Below are 12,287 nucleotides of genomic sequence, written 5' to 3'. Positions count from 1 at the left end.
TTGCTTTCACTGGGTCTGGGAGGACGGGCTCGTGTTGGCGTGTCGCAGGAGCGTGCTTGCTTTCACTGGGTCTGGGAGGACGGGCTCGTGTTGGCGTGTCTGTGGCATGACTGCAGGAGCTCTGTGAGGTGCTCCCGGGGCCGTGGCAGAGACCCTGCCTCCCTCGCTGGGCCTTGGCGTGCGTGTGGAGACGGAGGCGTGTGGAAGTCAGATCCCGCACGCCGGAGCTCGGTGGATCCGCTCGATTCCTCCCACGTGGTGTCTCAGACCACGTTCCCTGAGAACGTGGTCGGGAGAAGGGCTGCTGCTGTTGGCCACCTCAGGGTCAGCTGGCCTTGGCGACCCAGCCCACCTCGGAGCCTCCGTTTCCTTGTCTGTAGAAGGGGATAACGCGCATCCGTCACCACGTGGGCTGCTCGGAGCTTCCTGGCGTTTTGAGACTGGTGCCGCACTGGAGAGCAGTTGGGACCGGCAGCGGGCCCCGCCTGCCTAGAGCTGCCGCGTGGCGGGGTCTGCTGCTGCGTAGCCTGCTAGATTCTGGGTTCCTTGCGTTTAAAGTGAGTTGGGTGAGCTTGTGGCTGAGAGTTAAGTTTTCTCAAACCTTCAGGCCCAGAAGGAACTGGGAGTGTGTTGGCACAGAGTGCTCCGGAAGGTGGATCGGCTGTAGTGGGCAAGGGCTGCGTGCCGGCCTGCGGGAGAGCGCAGGCAGAGGTTGGCCAGAATGCCGGCCGCCTCTGCTGTCGCTCTCTCCTGACCGGCTCAGCGTCTCGCCCGTGCTCCCCGGGGTGGGAAGTTCACCAGATCCTGGCAGGCTGCAGCCCTGCGCTTCCTCTTCCAGGCGAGCCCAGCGAGTGACCTTTCCCCATGCCATGTCTGGGGGTGTGGTCATGCTGTGCCTCACGCCCTCAGACGAGGGAGGGGAGAAGAGGAGGAGGTGGGGTGCTCCCGTGGGCTCTGTCCAGTGCACAGCCACACACCCTGTGTGACGCGATGAGCGGTGGAGGGTGATGTCCAGGCTGGCGTCCTGCTGTGTGGCCCAGACATCCCTGTGCTTGGGGGTCAGGAGAGCTGTGAGCCAGGCCGCTTGAGGGGCTGCTGGTGACGGCTGTGCAGGACAGAAAATTCCCGCACTCACAGGGTCTGGAGCTGGGAGTTGGACAGATTTCATTTGCTTCGAGTCAGGAGAGGGCCTGATGAAGATGCTGAGTTTAAGGTTTTAAGGCTGAGCTAGCGTTCTCTTACTGTTAAAACTCACATGGTGTCCATAGTACCTGACGGTCTGTGAATTTGTTTTTCGCTGGTGGCGTGTGCTTTGGGGTTTTGATTGTGTCTTTGCTGTGGGTGGTGTGGCGATCCGAAGGCAGGAAGATGCCAAGGTGGTAGAAGTGGCTGTAGATGGCAGCGTCACAGACGTGAGCACAGCGCCGCCGCCGGCTGTGTGAGCAGAAGCCTCTGACGCTGACAGCCGGGCTCTGGCAGGCCCTGCCGGTGGGTCCAGCAGCAGGGCGGGAAGTGGGCTGGTGTGCCCTGCATCGCACGTGGGCTCTGAAGCGGAGCTGCTGGTACACAGGGGCCCTGGGGAGACCTTCCCGGCGCTGCCGCCCCTCAACTGTGGTGTGCTGTGAACTGAGGTGCACAGAAGGGCGTTGGCGCCTGGGCTGTCCTGGGCCTGGTGAAGCCCCACCCGCTTCCCTGAGCTGGGGTGTGGAGCGGTGGGGCCTGGAGGCGCGCTCCCGTGAGCTGACCCCCAGAGGTCTCTCCAGCTAAGCCCGAGTGAGGTGTCTGAGAGACTCGTGTGAGCACCTCTTGTCCCGGGGACAGTTGCTGAGTCCACCTTCCGTCACTGCTGGCTCTGACGTCCCTGGCCCTTGGAAGGGGGCTCACACACCATGGGAAGCAAGCTGCAGTCAGTGAGCAGGACGGGTTGACCGCGTCCGCCGCGTCTACCCAGGTTAGGTCACCTGACCCCTGCCTTTAGTTGTCATGTGACTCTGGCCTAGTCGTGGGAGTTCTGTGTGACGTCCTCTCCCAAGCGGGAGGCGCCTTGAGGCAGGCTTTCTTCCTTCAGAACTGAAGCTTCTGCCCCGCGAGGCCTCACCTGCGAGACCAGGCCGCTCTGGTGGCACAGCGCGTGGAAGCTCCGTCAGGCTCTGGCTGGTTCTTGCTGCCTGGGACCTTGGGGCTTGCCTGCTTTGTAGCTCGGTGTCCCTGTTTCTAAAATGGGCATAATGACCGTGCACTGTGAGGCCAAGGTGAAGCAGCGTGGTTGAGTGCGTGTAACACGTGCTGTTGGCACCCGTGGCCTTTGTGTCTGTGCCCGCTGTGGGCATGGGCTCTGCCCGTGCCCCTGCTTCTTCTCTGCAAGATGGGGGTGACTTTGTCTTCCTGAGGTGCTGTGTGAGGTAGGGGCATCCCAGGTCAACCAGAGATGGGTGCTGGGGATGACAGCAGGTGTTCTCTGTGTGGAGGTGGGTGACGGCAGATCAGAGCCACGGGGCTGTGTCCTTCACCTGCGGGCCCTGGAGGGGGTCTGTAGCAGAGATCTGTGGTTCGGGACAGAGCAGAGGTTGTTAGAATTGTCTCAATCAGGTGGGATGGAACTGGCCTGGGAGAAGCAAGGTAACATTGGGCAGTGAAGTGGGCTGAGGGGGAAGGCTGGGTTCAGTGTGCAGCGCCCTGGGGCCCAGCGAGAACAAGGAGGCCCCGCTCTGTGCCCACTGGGCCCCAGGCTGTCACTGAGCACCTGCTGTGGGCATGGGAGAGTGAGACAGGTTGTGACTCGCAGAGAGCTCAGTTAGGATGCTAGTCCTGCGCGTTCCCTTCAGGTTCCTCGGATGCTGGCTTCTCACCACGCAAGTCCTCTCTGTGGTCCCAGAAACAGCCACGGGTGGAGCGGTTGTTTGTCCTGCTCTCCTTTGTCTCAAGCCATTCCCACCCCAGAGAAAGCCCCTGTGCCGGCCCAGTCAGGCTAGCAGTTGTCCGTCTTCCCTCGTGCCTCTCTGCCAGCCTGTTCTGCCCTTCTGCCTGTGTTTCTGCCCTCTGTTGGCCTGAAGGCGGCCTCTCGCAGATGCCCACGGCTGTCTTCCACCTGCGACTCTTGGGATACCTTCCTGTTTCTGCGTGTTTCGGGGTTGTCAAGTGAAGCAGTGGTGAGCCCGTGGAGCCACGTTCTCTTCTCTGAAGTCTGACTCTGTTCTGCCTTGGAAGAGCAGCCAGGGTCTGGGATGGCGGTGCCACAGCTGGCAGCGGTTACGTGGCTGATTTGGTTTTAACATTCATCTTGTTTCCTTCCCACTGCCGAGGCAGCGCCGTTTTTCAGACCTGAGCAGGACAGGCTACGTGCCTCGCTATGCAGGGGGAGTGGCCGGCTTTCAGGTGGGTGGTGTGCGGCGCCCTCATCAGCCTCATCGGAGCCACTGTGTTGCCTCTTCCTCTGCGTCTGATGTCTGCTCCAGCTCAGACACGCTTCCGCTCCACTTTCCTTCACTAGTCGTTCTGCCGCTCATGGTGACCAGGGCTGGGAGCCTGTAACATCTCACAGAATTTAGCAAAACATATGGGCTGGGCGTTGAGAAGCATGTCTGCTATTTCCCAGCGTGCCCCGGGGCAGCAAGACTGAGCTGCCTTGCAAGGAACGTCTGGGGAGTGTTGCTTAGAAACCGAGAGTCTGAAGGTCCTGTCTGTGGAGGGGCACAGGGCACAGGTCCTTCCGTGACCCGCGTGAGGGATTGCAGTGTAGCAGCAGAAGCACCTGTGACTCCTGGAAATGGATCAAACTTGGTCACTCGTGAGAGTGTCCTCTGGTGCCATCGCACGGTTGGAGACGTCTTGGGAAGCACCAGTGTGTCATTTGGTCTGGTGAGGAGCGGGTACCCGCGGGCCGCTGGCGCGCTCTGCTGCACGGAGGGCGCCTGAGCGCCGCGGGGTGGTCAGGTGGACAGCAGACTTGCAGCTTAGCTTCTGGGCTGACGTCAGGACTGGGTGTCGGCGCTCGGTGCAGCGCTGCCCGGGAACACTGTCCACGCGATGGAAGTGCTCTGTTCTGGTCCACATGTGGCCTTGACCACGCGGAATGTGGCTGGTGGGACTGGAGACCTGGGCTTAAGTTTTTAATTGATATTTAGATATAAATAGCCTCACGACAACGGCTCTGCTGAACTCACGCACCGTCTCCAGGAGAGTCAGTCCTCTCCCTAGAGCCGAGTCGTTGCTATTGCCTGCGTGAAGACATCTCGCTCCCCATTGCTGCTGCTGTGTTGACCGCTCTCAAGGTCTGCCTTGAAGCGCTGACCGTGAGGTTGCGTCCTGGGAACCTGTGCACGGAGTCCCCGTAACCTGCTGGGACAGGCTGGCGCGGCCACACAGTACATCAGCTGTCTGAGTGCCTCTCAAGCAGCCGCGCTGACTGGGAGCTGTGGGTGCTGCCACTGCCAGGGTAGCCAGAAGGGATGGTCCTGCGTGTTGCTAGCCTGGGAAAAGACGTACATCCCAGACTGGAGTATAGTTTCTACAGAATGTGTCCCTTTCCCACCATCATGAGAGTGGACAAATCACAAGTCCAGTCTGCTAGGTCGGGGACCATCTGTAGTGACAGGGACCGGTGGCACATAGGTTCACAGCCCTGCTGAGAGGCACGGTTGAGGGTGGCCCCTTGGCTGGTTTCTTGTGGGCCCCCCCCCCCCCCCGAGTCTTTGCAAGTACATGTGGATGAGAGACTGAGTTTTCCATTTCCTTTGTCTTTGAGGATCTGCTGTCCCTGTGTTGCACTCTGCCCTCTAAGCAGCCCTCCTGGCGCACAGGCCCTGTGAAGGCAGACCACATCGAGGGCCCTGCCACTGCCCAGGGAAGGCCCTAGGTTATCTCACTAGGAAGGCGTTCTAACAGTAGTGTACATTTGCTTTCCTCTGGCTTGTTGAAAAAGCACTTTTGTGTCCGTGATCTTGGTCTCGTCCTCCTTTTAGGATTGTTTCAGAGTTTGGAGGTTGGGTTGTGTGGACCTGTAGCCCCATAACGTACAATGACGGTGACACAGATGCTGTCGCAGGGAAGCAGCTGGGTGGGCAGAGGGCTGTTGACGCTCCTCTTTCCTTCACTCTCCCCTGCACCCGGGGTTCTGTCCACAGAGCTGCCATGCGGGGCTCTCTTGTGCTGGCGTTCGCCTCCCTCCGTCTCCAGGAAGGGGCTCAGCCTGAGCATTGGGCCTGATGCTTCAGCAGAGGGTGTGAGGTCCACCGCCGCGACGCCAGGTCCTGGTGGAGACTGATGAGAATCAGGAGTGCTGGGACTCGCTCCTCAGTCGTTACGTGGTTCATGTTCTGGTGTGTGGGTCTTACCTCCTGCACACGGGAGCATTCTCTTGAGTTTGAAGTTCAGCCCGTTTATTTGCAAATATTAAAAGCAACATTGCAGGCAAACCCTCCCTGGGAGAAGACCTGGTGAGCCGTGACGCGTGACTTCTCACAGAGGCTACGTGATCTCTGGCAGGGACAGTGCATGGAGTCACTGGGGCAAGCTAGGATGCTGTCTTTCCTAAAGGGCCCTGCTGACACCTGGGGGTCCCGGGTGTTGTCCTGCTGGGGGCATCAGTTGAGCGTGGCCTTGGGACAGTGGGCCCTTGCGGTTCTCCCTGTGCGGTTCTGCCTTGTTCAGCTTCCAGGAACAGCTCACTGTGTAGTCCTTTCTCTCCAAGGAGCCGAAGGTGGCGGGTCGTCGTCTGGAAATGTATCTGGGGTTGCCCCCAGTGCCCCTGCGGGGGGCTCGCGCTCATCCTCCCGGAACTTAGGGTCTTCTGGTGCTGAGAAGGAAGAAGGCAAGAAGGTCCGGCGGCAGTGGGAGTCGTGGAGCACGGAGGACAAGAACACCTTCTTCGAGGGGCTGTACGAGGTGAGTGGTGAAGGTGAGAAGCGGCTCAGACTCGGGTCCCGAGCTCTGCACCTGCCACGGAGCTTTTGCCTCTGATTCCTTTGGCTGCACAGCTCCTGGGTGAGCAGGTTCCAGCTGGGGGCCGCTGAGGGGGTGGAGGCAGCGTGGGGGCTTCGCCCCCCACCTTGGCCCTTGTCTCCTAGCTGTGACCTGGTGCGCTGTTCCTGAGCGGCCATGGGGTGTCTGTGCTGCTGTGACGTCTTGCCCAGGACTCTTACCTGTGTCTGGGACATACTCCTCATGGAAGCGTGGCCCTCTTCCTCTGGCCTTCCCTGTGCAGCTGACTGATAGGGTGTGTTTTCTACTTGGGGCGTGAGCAGGGGCTTGCCACATCCTTAAGAGCAGACAGCTAGATCAAAGATGTTGCAGCTGGCCCGTGGTGAAGCAGAACGCGCAGCGGTGAGACGGGCATGCTGCCTGGGAAGGTGCCGTGTGGCTACTGGCCTTTTCTACTTCAGGCTTTCCTGGTCTCTGTCTCTGACATGGTATGAAAGGGTTTGCCTTTTTTTTTATTTTTTATTTTTTTTATTTTTTTAGATTTATTTGGGGGCTGGTGCTGTGGCATAGGATACACCTTTGCCTGCAGTGCTAGCATTTCATATGAACACTGATTGAGTCCTGGCTGCTCTACTTCTGATCCAGCTCTCTGCTGTGGCCTGGGGAAGCAGTGGAGCATGGCCCCAGTGCTTGGGATCCTGCACCCACATGGGAGACCTGGAAGAAGCTCCTGGCTCCTGGCTTTGGATTGGCCCAGCTTCAGCCATTGTGACCATTTGGGAAGTGAACCAGCAGATGGAAGACCTTTCTCTCACTCTGTCTCTTCCTCTTTCTCTATTACTCTGCCTCTCAAATAAATTTTAAAAATTAATTAGAAAAAAAATTTATTTATCTGAAAGGCAGAGTTATAAAGAGAGAGATGTACCATCTACTGTTTCACTCCCCAAATGGCTGCATTGGCCGGGGCTGGGCCAAGCCAAAGCCAACAGCCAGGAGCTTCTTCCAGGTCTCCCATGTGGGCCGTCTGCTGCTGCTTTCCCAGGCACATGAGCAGGAGCTGGATCAGAAGAGGAGCAGCCCGGACTCGAACTGTTGCTCAGATGGAATGCTGGCACTGCAGGCAGTAGCTTAAACCCGTGCCGCAGCGCTGGTCCCTGCTTCTGTTACAGCAGTGCTTCTGAACAAAGCCTGCCGCTCACTTCTGTCTCCTTCCTTCGTGTGTCTGTCGTTTTTTTTTTTTTTTTTAAGATTTTATTTATTTATTTATTTGAGAGGTAGAGTTACAGAGAGTGAGAGGGAGAGAGAGAGAAAGGTCCTCCGTCCATTGGTTCATTGCCCAAGTGGCCACAACGGCTGGAGCTGTGCCGATATGAAGCCAGGAGCTTTCTCCAGGTTTTCCCACGTGGATGCAGGGTCCCAAGGACTTGGGCCATCTGCTACTGCTTTCCCAGGCCACAGCAGGGAGCTGGATTGGAAGTGGAGCAGCCAGGACTAGAACCAGCACCCATATTGGATGCTGGCAGCAGATTAACCTGCTGCCCCATGGTGCAGGCCTCTGTCTGTCTCCTTTTTCTTTTCTTTTTCCTTTGTTTTGTTGTTGTTGTTGTTGTTGTTGTTGTTTTGGTTTTTTTTGTTTTTGTTTTGTTTTGTTTTGTTTTTGACAGGCAGAGTTAGACAGAGAGAAAGGTCTTCCTTTTCCGTTGGTTCACCCCACAATGGCCGCTGCGGCCGGCGCACCATGCTCATCCGAAGCCAGGAGCCAGGTGCTTCCTCCTGGTCTCCCATGGGGTGCAGGGCCCAAGCACCTGGGCCACAGCAGAGAGCTGGACTGGAAGAGGAGCAACCAAGATAGAATCCGGCGCTCCAACCAGGACTAGAACCCCCGGGGTGCTGGCACCGCAGGCAGAGGATTAGCCTAGTGAGCCGTGGCACCGGCCTGTCTGTCTTCAGCATAAAATTTCAGGTTCTCTAACTGCATGGCCAGCACCCTGTGCTGTGTTCCTTGATGTTCCCCCTCTCCACCCCTGCAAATCCAGCTTGAAAAAGATTTGGGGCCAGTGCTGTGGCATAGCAGGAAACGGCTGCTACCGGAAGAGTGCTCGCTGCTATAGCACCAGCTCCCCTTCTGCTGCTTAGGTCCGTGTCCAACGGAGCGCCGCGCGGGTGAGTCCCTGAGCTGTTCACGTGGGCTTTCTTTTCCAGCATGGGAAGGACTTTGAGGCAATTCAGAACAACATTGCCCTGAAGTACAAGAAGAAAGGCAAGCCCGCGAGCATGGTGAAGAACAAGGAGCAGGTCCGGCACTTCTACTACCGCACCTGGCACAAGATCACCAAGTACATCGACTTCAGCAACGGTGAGTGGCTGCTGCTCAGCCTAGAGGGGCTGAGGGGTGGGCTTCTGCTTGGCAGGCAGTTCCTGGCAAGCGACCGCGGTGGGCTGCCACGGCGGCCTCCTGGTGCTCGGTGCACACCGGGTGACCGAGGGTCCCAGTGCGTCACAGCCCAGCTGCCGTGTGCTGCGCTCAGCACTCTTACCACTGCTCTTCGGAGGTATGGGCTTGGTTTCCAGCGGTTCTGGGTGCATGTGCGTTCACCTCGTGTCCAGCGTGAAGGAGGGTGCTGAGGCCCAGTGTCAGGCTGCAGGGACCAGAAGTGAGCACCTGTCGCCTCCTCGCCCTTCCCTCCCAAGAAGGGGCACAGTGAGGCAGGAACTGGTCTGCTGGGGGGGGATACCCATTTCCCCAAGGCTTTCACCCCCCCGTGTTTGAGCCAGTATTTGCGTAGTCCATCTTGAGTCATGTGACTGCGTCATCTCCAGGTGCATTTCTGGCTGGAAGTGCCCTTGGGCCATCTCTGATGTCAGGGGACCCTCCTGTCCCCACACTGTTCCTACAGCCTCACGTAGCAGTGCCCTCCCCAGACACCTGCTTCTGCTCCTCCTCTGTCTCACCTTCATTCTCTTCAGTCCTCCACTCTGACCACACCAGGGCACCTGTGGCTGTGGCTGCCTCCACAGTCCTGGTCTCTGCTGCTTTTGCAGTGTCCTCTCAGCTGGGTCCCTGGATGGTGACCGCTGTGTGAATCCTGCCACCTAGCGTATGGGCCACAGCCCTCCATCTGCTGACACAAGAGGGCCCCTGTCTTGAAAGCCCCTAGAAATGGGTTGATTGGCAGATCTTTGCTGAAGCCGACGGTGCTCACCTGTTCCTTTTCAGTCCTCTGGTCCGAGCTCATTGGCCAATTCCAGGCGGAGTCCTGGGTGTCAGGCTGTGACAAGCACTGTGAGGTTGTGTGAATGCACTCACACCTTCAGGGGCCCTTCTGGCCTCTGTCTGTTCGTGGGTGCCTGTCTCACAAATTGTTTTGTTTGGATTGGATGGCACCTTCTCTAGTGGCTTACAGAAAGCGCAGCCGTGAGAGCGGGGCTCACCCGGGGCGACTGGTCTCTTGCTGTCTCCACTGAGGACAAGGAAGCTGCCAGATGCCATGGCGCACCTTGGGCTCCTTGACTGTTGCGTGTCACACAGCACACAGCGTGGCAGCATAGTGTATACATTGTGTATGTTTATGATGGTGCCCATCTGTAGTTTTGGGGGGTTTGTCTGACGCATTAAGCTAAGTAAGAAGCAAAGCATTGGTGAAAAGGAGCAGGGAGTGGTTGGCGCCGTGCCTCACTAGGCTAATCCTCTGCCTTGCGGTGCTGGCACACCGGGTTCTAGTCCCGGTCAGGGCGCCGGATTCTGTCCCAGTTGCCCCTCTTCCAGGCCAGCTCTCTGCTGTGGCCCGGGAGTGCAGTGGAGGATGGCCCAAGTTCTTGGGCCCTGCACCCCATGGGAGACCAGGATAAGTACCTGGCTCCTGCCATCGGATCAGCGCGGTGCGCTGGTCGCAGTGCGCCAGCCGCGGCGGCCACTGGAGGGTGAACCAATGGCAAAAGGAAGACCTTTCTCTCTGCTCTGTCTCTCTCTCTCACTGTCCACTCTGCCTGTCAAAAAAAAAAACAAAAAACAAAAAACAAGAAGGAGCCGGGAGTGGGCTGAACTGCTCGCCAGGGACCCTTGGGGACAGGTGCAGACTTGCACTGACGGGTTGTCTCTCAGAACACGGCCTGTCCATCGTTGCTCGGGTGCCACTATGTGTGTGTTTCTCGCTGGGATTTCGGTTGTCTTAGCAACCCCACAGTGATTCCACACCGACCTTGGCTTCCTGGGTCCATGCACAGCCATCCCTTCCTGCTGATGGCTGCTTTTGGTCGTAAGTTCTGTTTTAGGAACTCAAAGTTCTGCCAAAACAGGCTCTGCCGCACCTCAGAGTTTGTAGCCCAGCCGAGCCTGGAGAGGCACAGGGTAGAGCCCCTTGGCGCCGAGGGCCACCTCCAGAGCTGGACCCTGTCCCAGGGCTCCACTGCCCCCAGCCCCGCCTCACTTTCCTGGTTGCTTTTGTTTTTCTGAGTTGTGGCTTTTTCTCTTTGCAGTTTCAAGTGGTAGACTTTGAAAATGTGTATGTGTTTTCAGGGTGTATAGTTGAGTGGCTTTTAATATATTTGCAAGTTTGTGCAGACGTCATCTGTTTAATTCCAGACCGTTTTCACATCCCAGAAGGAATCTACTTCCTGTCTGTGGGCCTGCGCGTCCTGGGTGTTTCATGGAAATGGAATCGCACAGTGTGTGGCCCGTCTGGCTTTTCTCCCTGACTTAATGTTGTAAAGGTCACACAGGTGGCAGCAAGGGTCAGCCTGCTCGGCAGAGCGTCCTTCTCATGGCCAGATGATGTCTGTTGTGGATGGACCACATATGCTTGCCCTCCTGGTGGGCGGTCCTGGATCCTCCCCTCGGGAAGCGTCCAGAACCGTCAGTCCCATTCTTGGAGCCCGCATGATCACTTGCCCGGAGCCTCCTCTTCCACTTGCGGAGGCATCCTTCCTCTCCTGTCATCAGAAACACTCAGGCACTTAGGGCCTGGAGGAGAGGTGTGTGGGGCCACTGAGAGCAGAGGGCAGGTGTCTCAGGCTGAGGTCTGGCTTGACAGAATCAGAGAAAATCAGAATACGGTGCCTTCAGCACGTGAGGCTCCAGGGGCAGGTACTGCGCTCCCATTCATGTTGCAGCATCCGGGACAGCAAAGTGTACACTCCTGCCCTGCTCCGTCTCCATAGCAGCTGCCCCACACGTCTCAGTCCGCCTTCTCCCAGACGAAGCCCAGGCTGTAGGGAAGCAGGGAGGCAGGCTGGACATCAGGGAGGGTCCACACGAGTGGATCTTTTGTCAGCCTGGAAAGGAACAGGTGAGGTGGGAAGGTGAGCCTCCCTGGTTCCAGGGTGCTGGCCTCACCCAACACTTGGGGACACAGGAGGAGAGATTTAGCGAGGTCCTAGGAGCATGCATGTTTTGGGAGGCATCTGATCTGCCTGTTGGGAGTAATTTTGTAAAATCCCCCACTTTTTACTTTGAAAATTGCCCATTCCTCCATCTCAGCCCAGCTTCCTCCGAGAGACAAATACCAGGAAACCAGCTGCACACTACATTGTCGCCAGGGCTGTCTGTGTATCCCTTGCCTGACGCTGTGTCGTTGTCTGTCCTCCAGTGTTCTCCCGAGGGCTGAAGAAGTCGTCCCAAGAGCTGTACGGCCTCATCTGCTACGGCGAGCTGCGCAAGAAGATCGGGGGCTGTGAGTGTCACTCCCCCTGGGTCACTGACGCCAGTGCCCAGGAGCCTTCCCTCCTCCTCTCCCTCCGACCCTGGCACTAAGTGTTTAGGCAACAGAGAAGTTGAAGAGTCGGTGACCAGCCGTGTGCTTTCAGTTAGGGCACGGTCGTCACCATTGCCGTGTCACTGTCTCCCGCCCCTGTGTGCACATACGCTTTACACATATGGACCTACTTTTTTCTCACTCTAGCCCTGGGCCATGAGACAGCCTCAGCCCACAGCATGCCCACAGCCCCTGGTCATACCTGCTTCTCACACTGACCATCTCTGAGGCCTCACCTCCACCCCCAAATTCGGTCTCCTAGCCCAGGACTGTAGCCTGCATGCAACTGTGGGCTCTCCCTGGACCTCCTGGATCTAGAACAGTACACTCTGGAGTCCAGGCCTCCTTACAAAATGCCCCTCACTTACTGGCTGATCCTTCCTTGTGAACAGATTCCCCTTCTTTTTTTATATATATATATATACACATGTATATTTTTTTTTTTTTTTTTTTTTTTTTTTTTGACAGGCAGAGTGGACAGTGAGAGAGAGAGACAGAGAGAAAGGTCTTCCTTTGCCGTTGGTTCACCCTCCAATGGCCGCCGCGGCCGGCGCGCTGCGGCCGGGGCACCGCACCGATCCGATGGCAGGAGCCAGGAGCCAGGTGCTTTTCCTGGTC

General features: G+C 57.6%; 1 protein-coding gene across 5 annotated transcripts in view; it reads left to right on the top strand.

The window, feature by feature from the left end:
* CRAMP1 (cramped chromatin regulator 1) overlaps window positions 1–12,287 on the top strand; it is a 56,760-nt gene that overhangs the window by 2,985 nt on the left and 41,488 nt on the right. For all 5 annotated transcript variants that reach the window (XM_089321896.1, XM_089321895.1, XM_070064137.2 and 2 more), the window contains exons 3-5: window positions 5,690–5,883; window positions 8,122–8,275; window positions 11,505–11,588. In XM_089321896.1, the coding sequence (XP_089178022.1) occupies window positions 5,690–5,883; window positions 8,122–8,275; window positions 11,505–11,588 (432 nt within the window). The remainder of the gene's footprint in view (window positions 1–5,689; window positions 5,884–8,121; window positions 8,276–11,504; window positions 11,589–12,287) is intronic.

The sequence above is a fragment of the Oryctolagus cuniculus genome, chromosome 19 (assembly GCF_051225735.1).
Source record: "Oryctolagus cuniculus isolate XC-2025 breed Fujian yellow rabbit chromosome 19, ASM5122573v1, whole genome shotgun sequence".
In the NCBI taxonomy this organism is placed as follows: domain Eukaryota; kingdom Metazoa; phylum Chordata; class Mammalia; order Lagomorpha; family Leporidae; genus Oryctolagus; species Oryctolagus cuniculus.
Note: the sequence above shows the minus strand (reverse complement) of the source record. Positions and strands in the feature narration are given on the sequence as shown.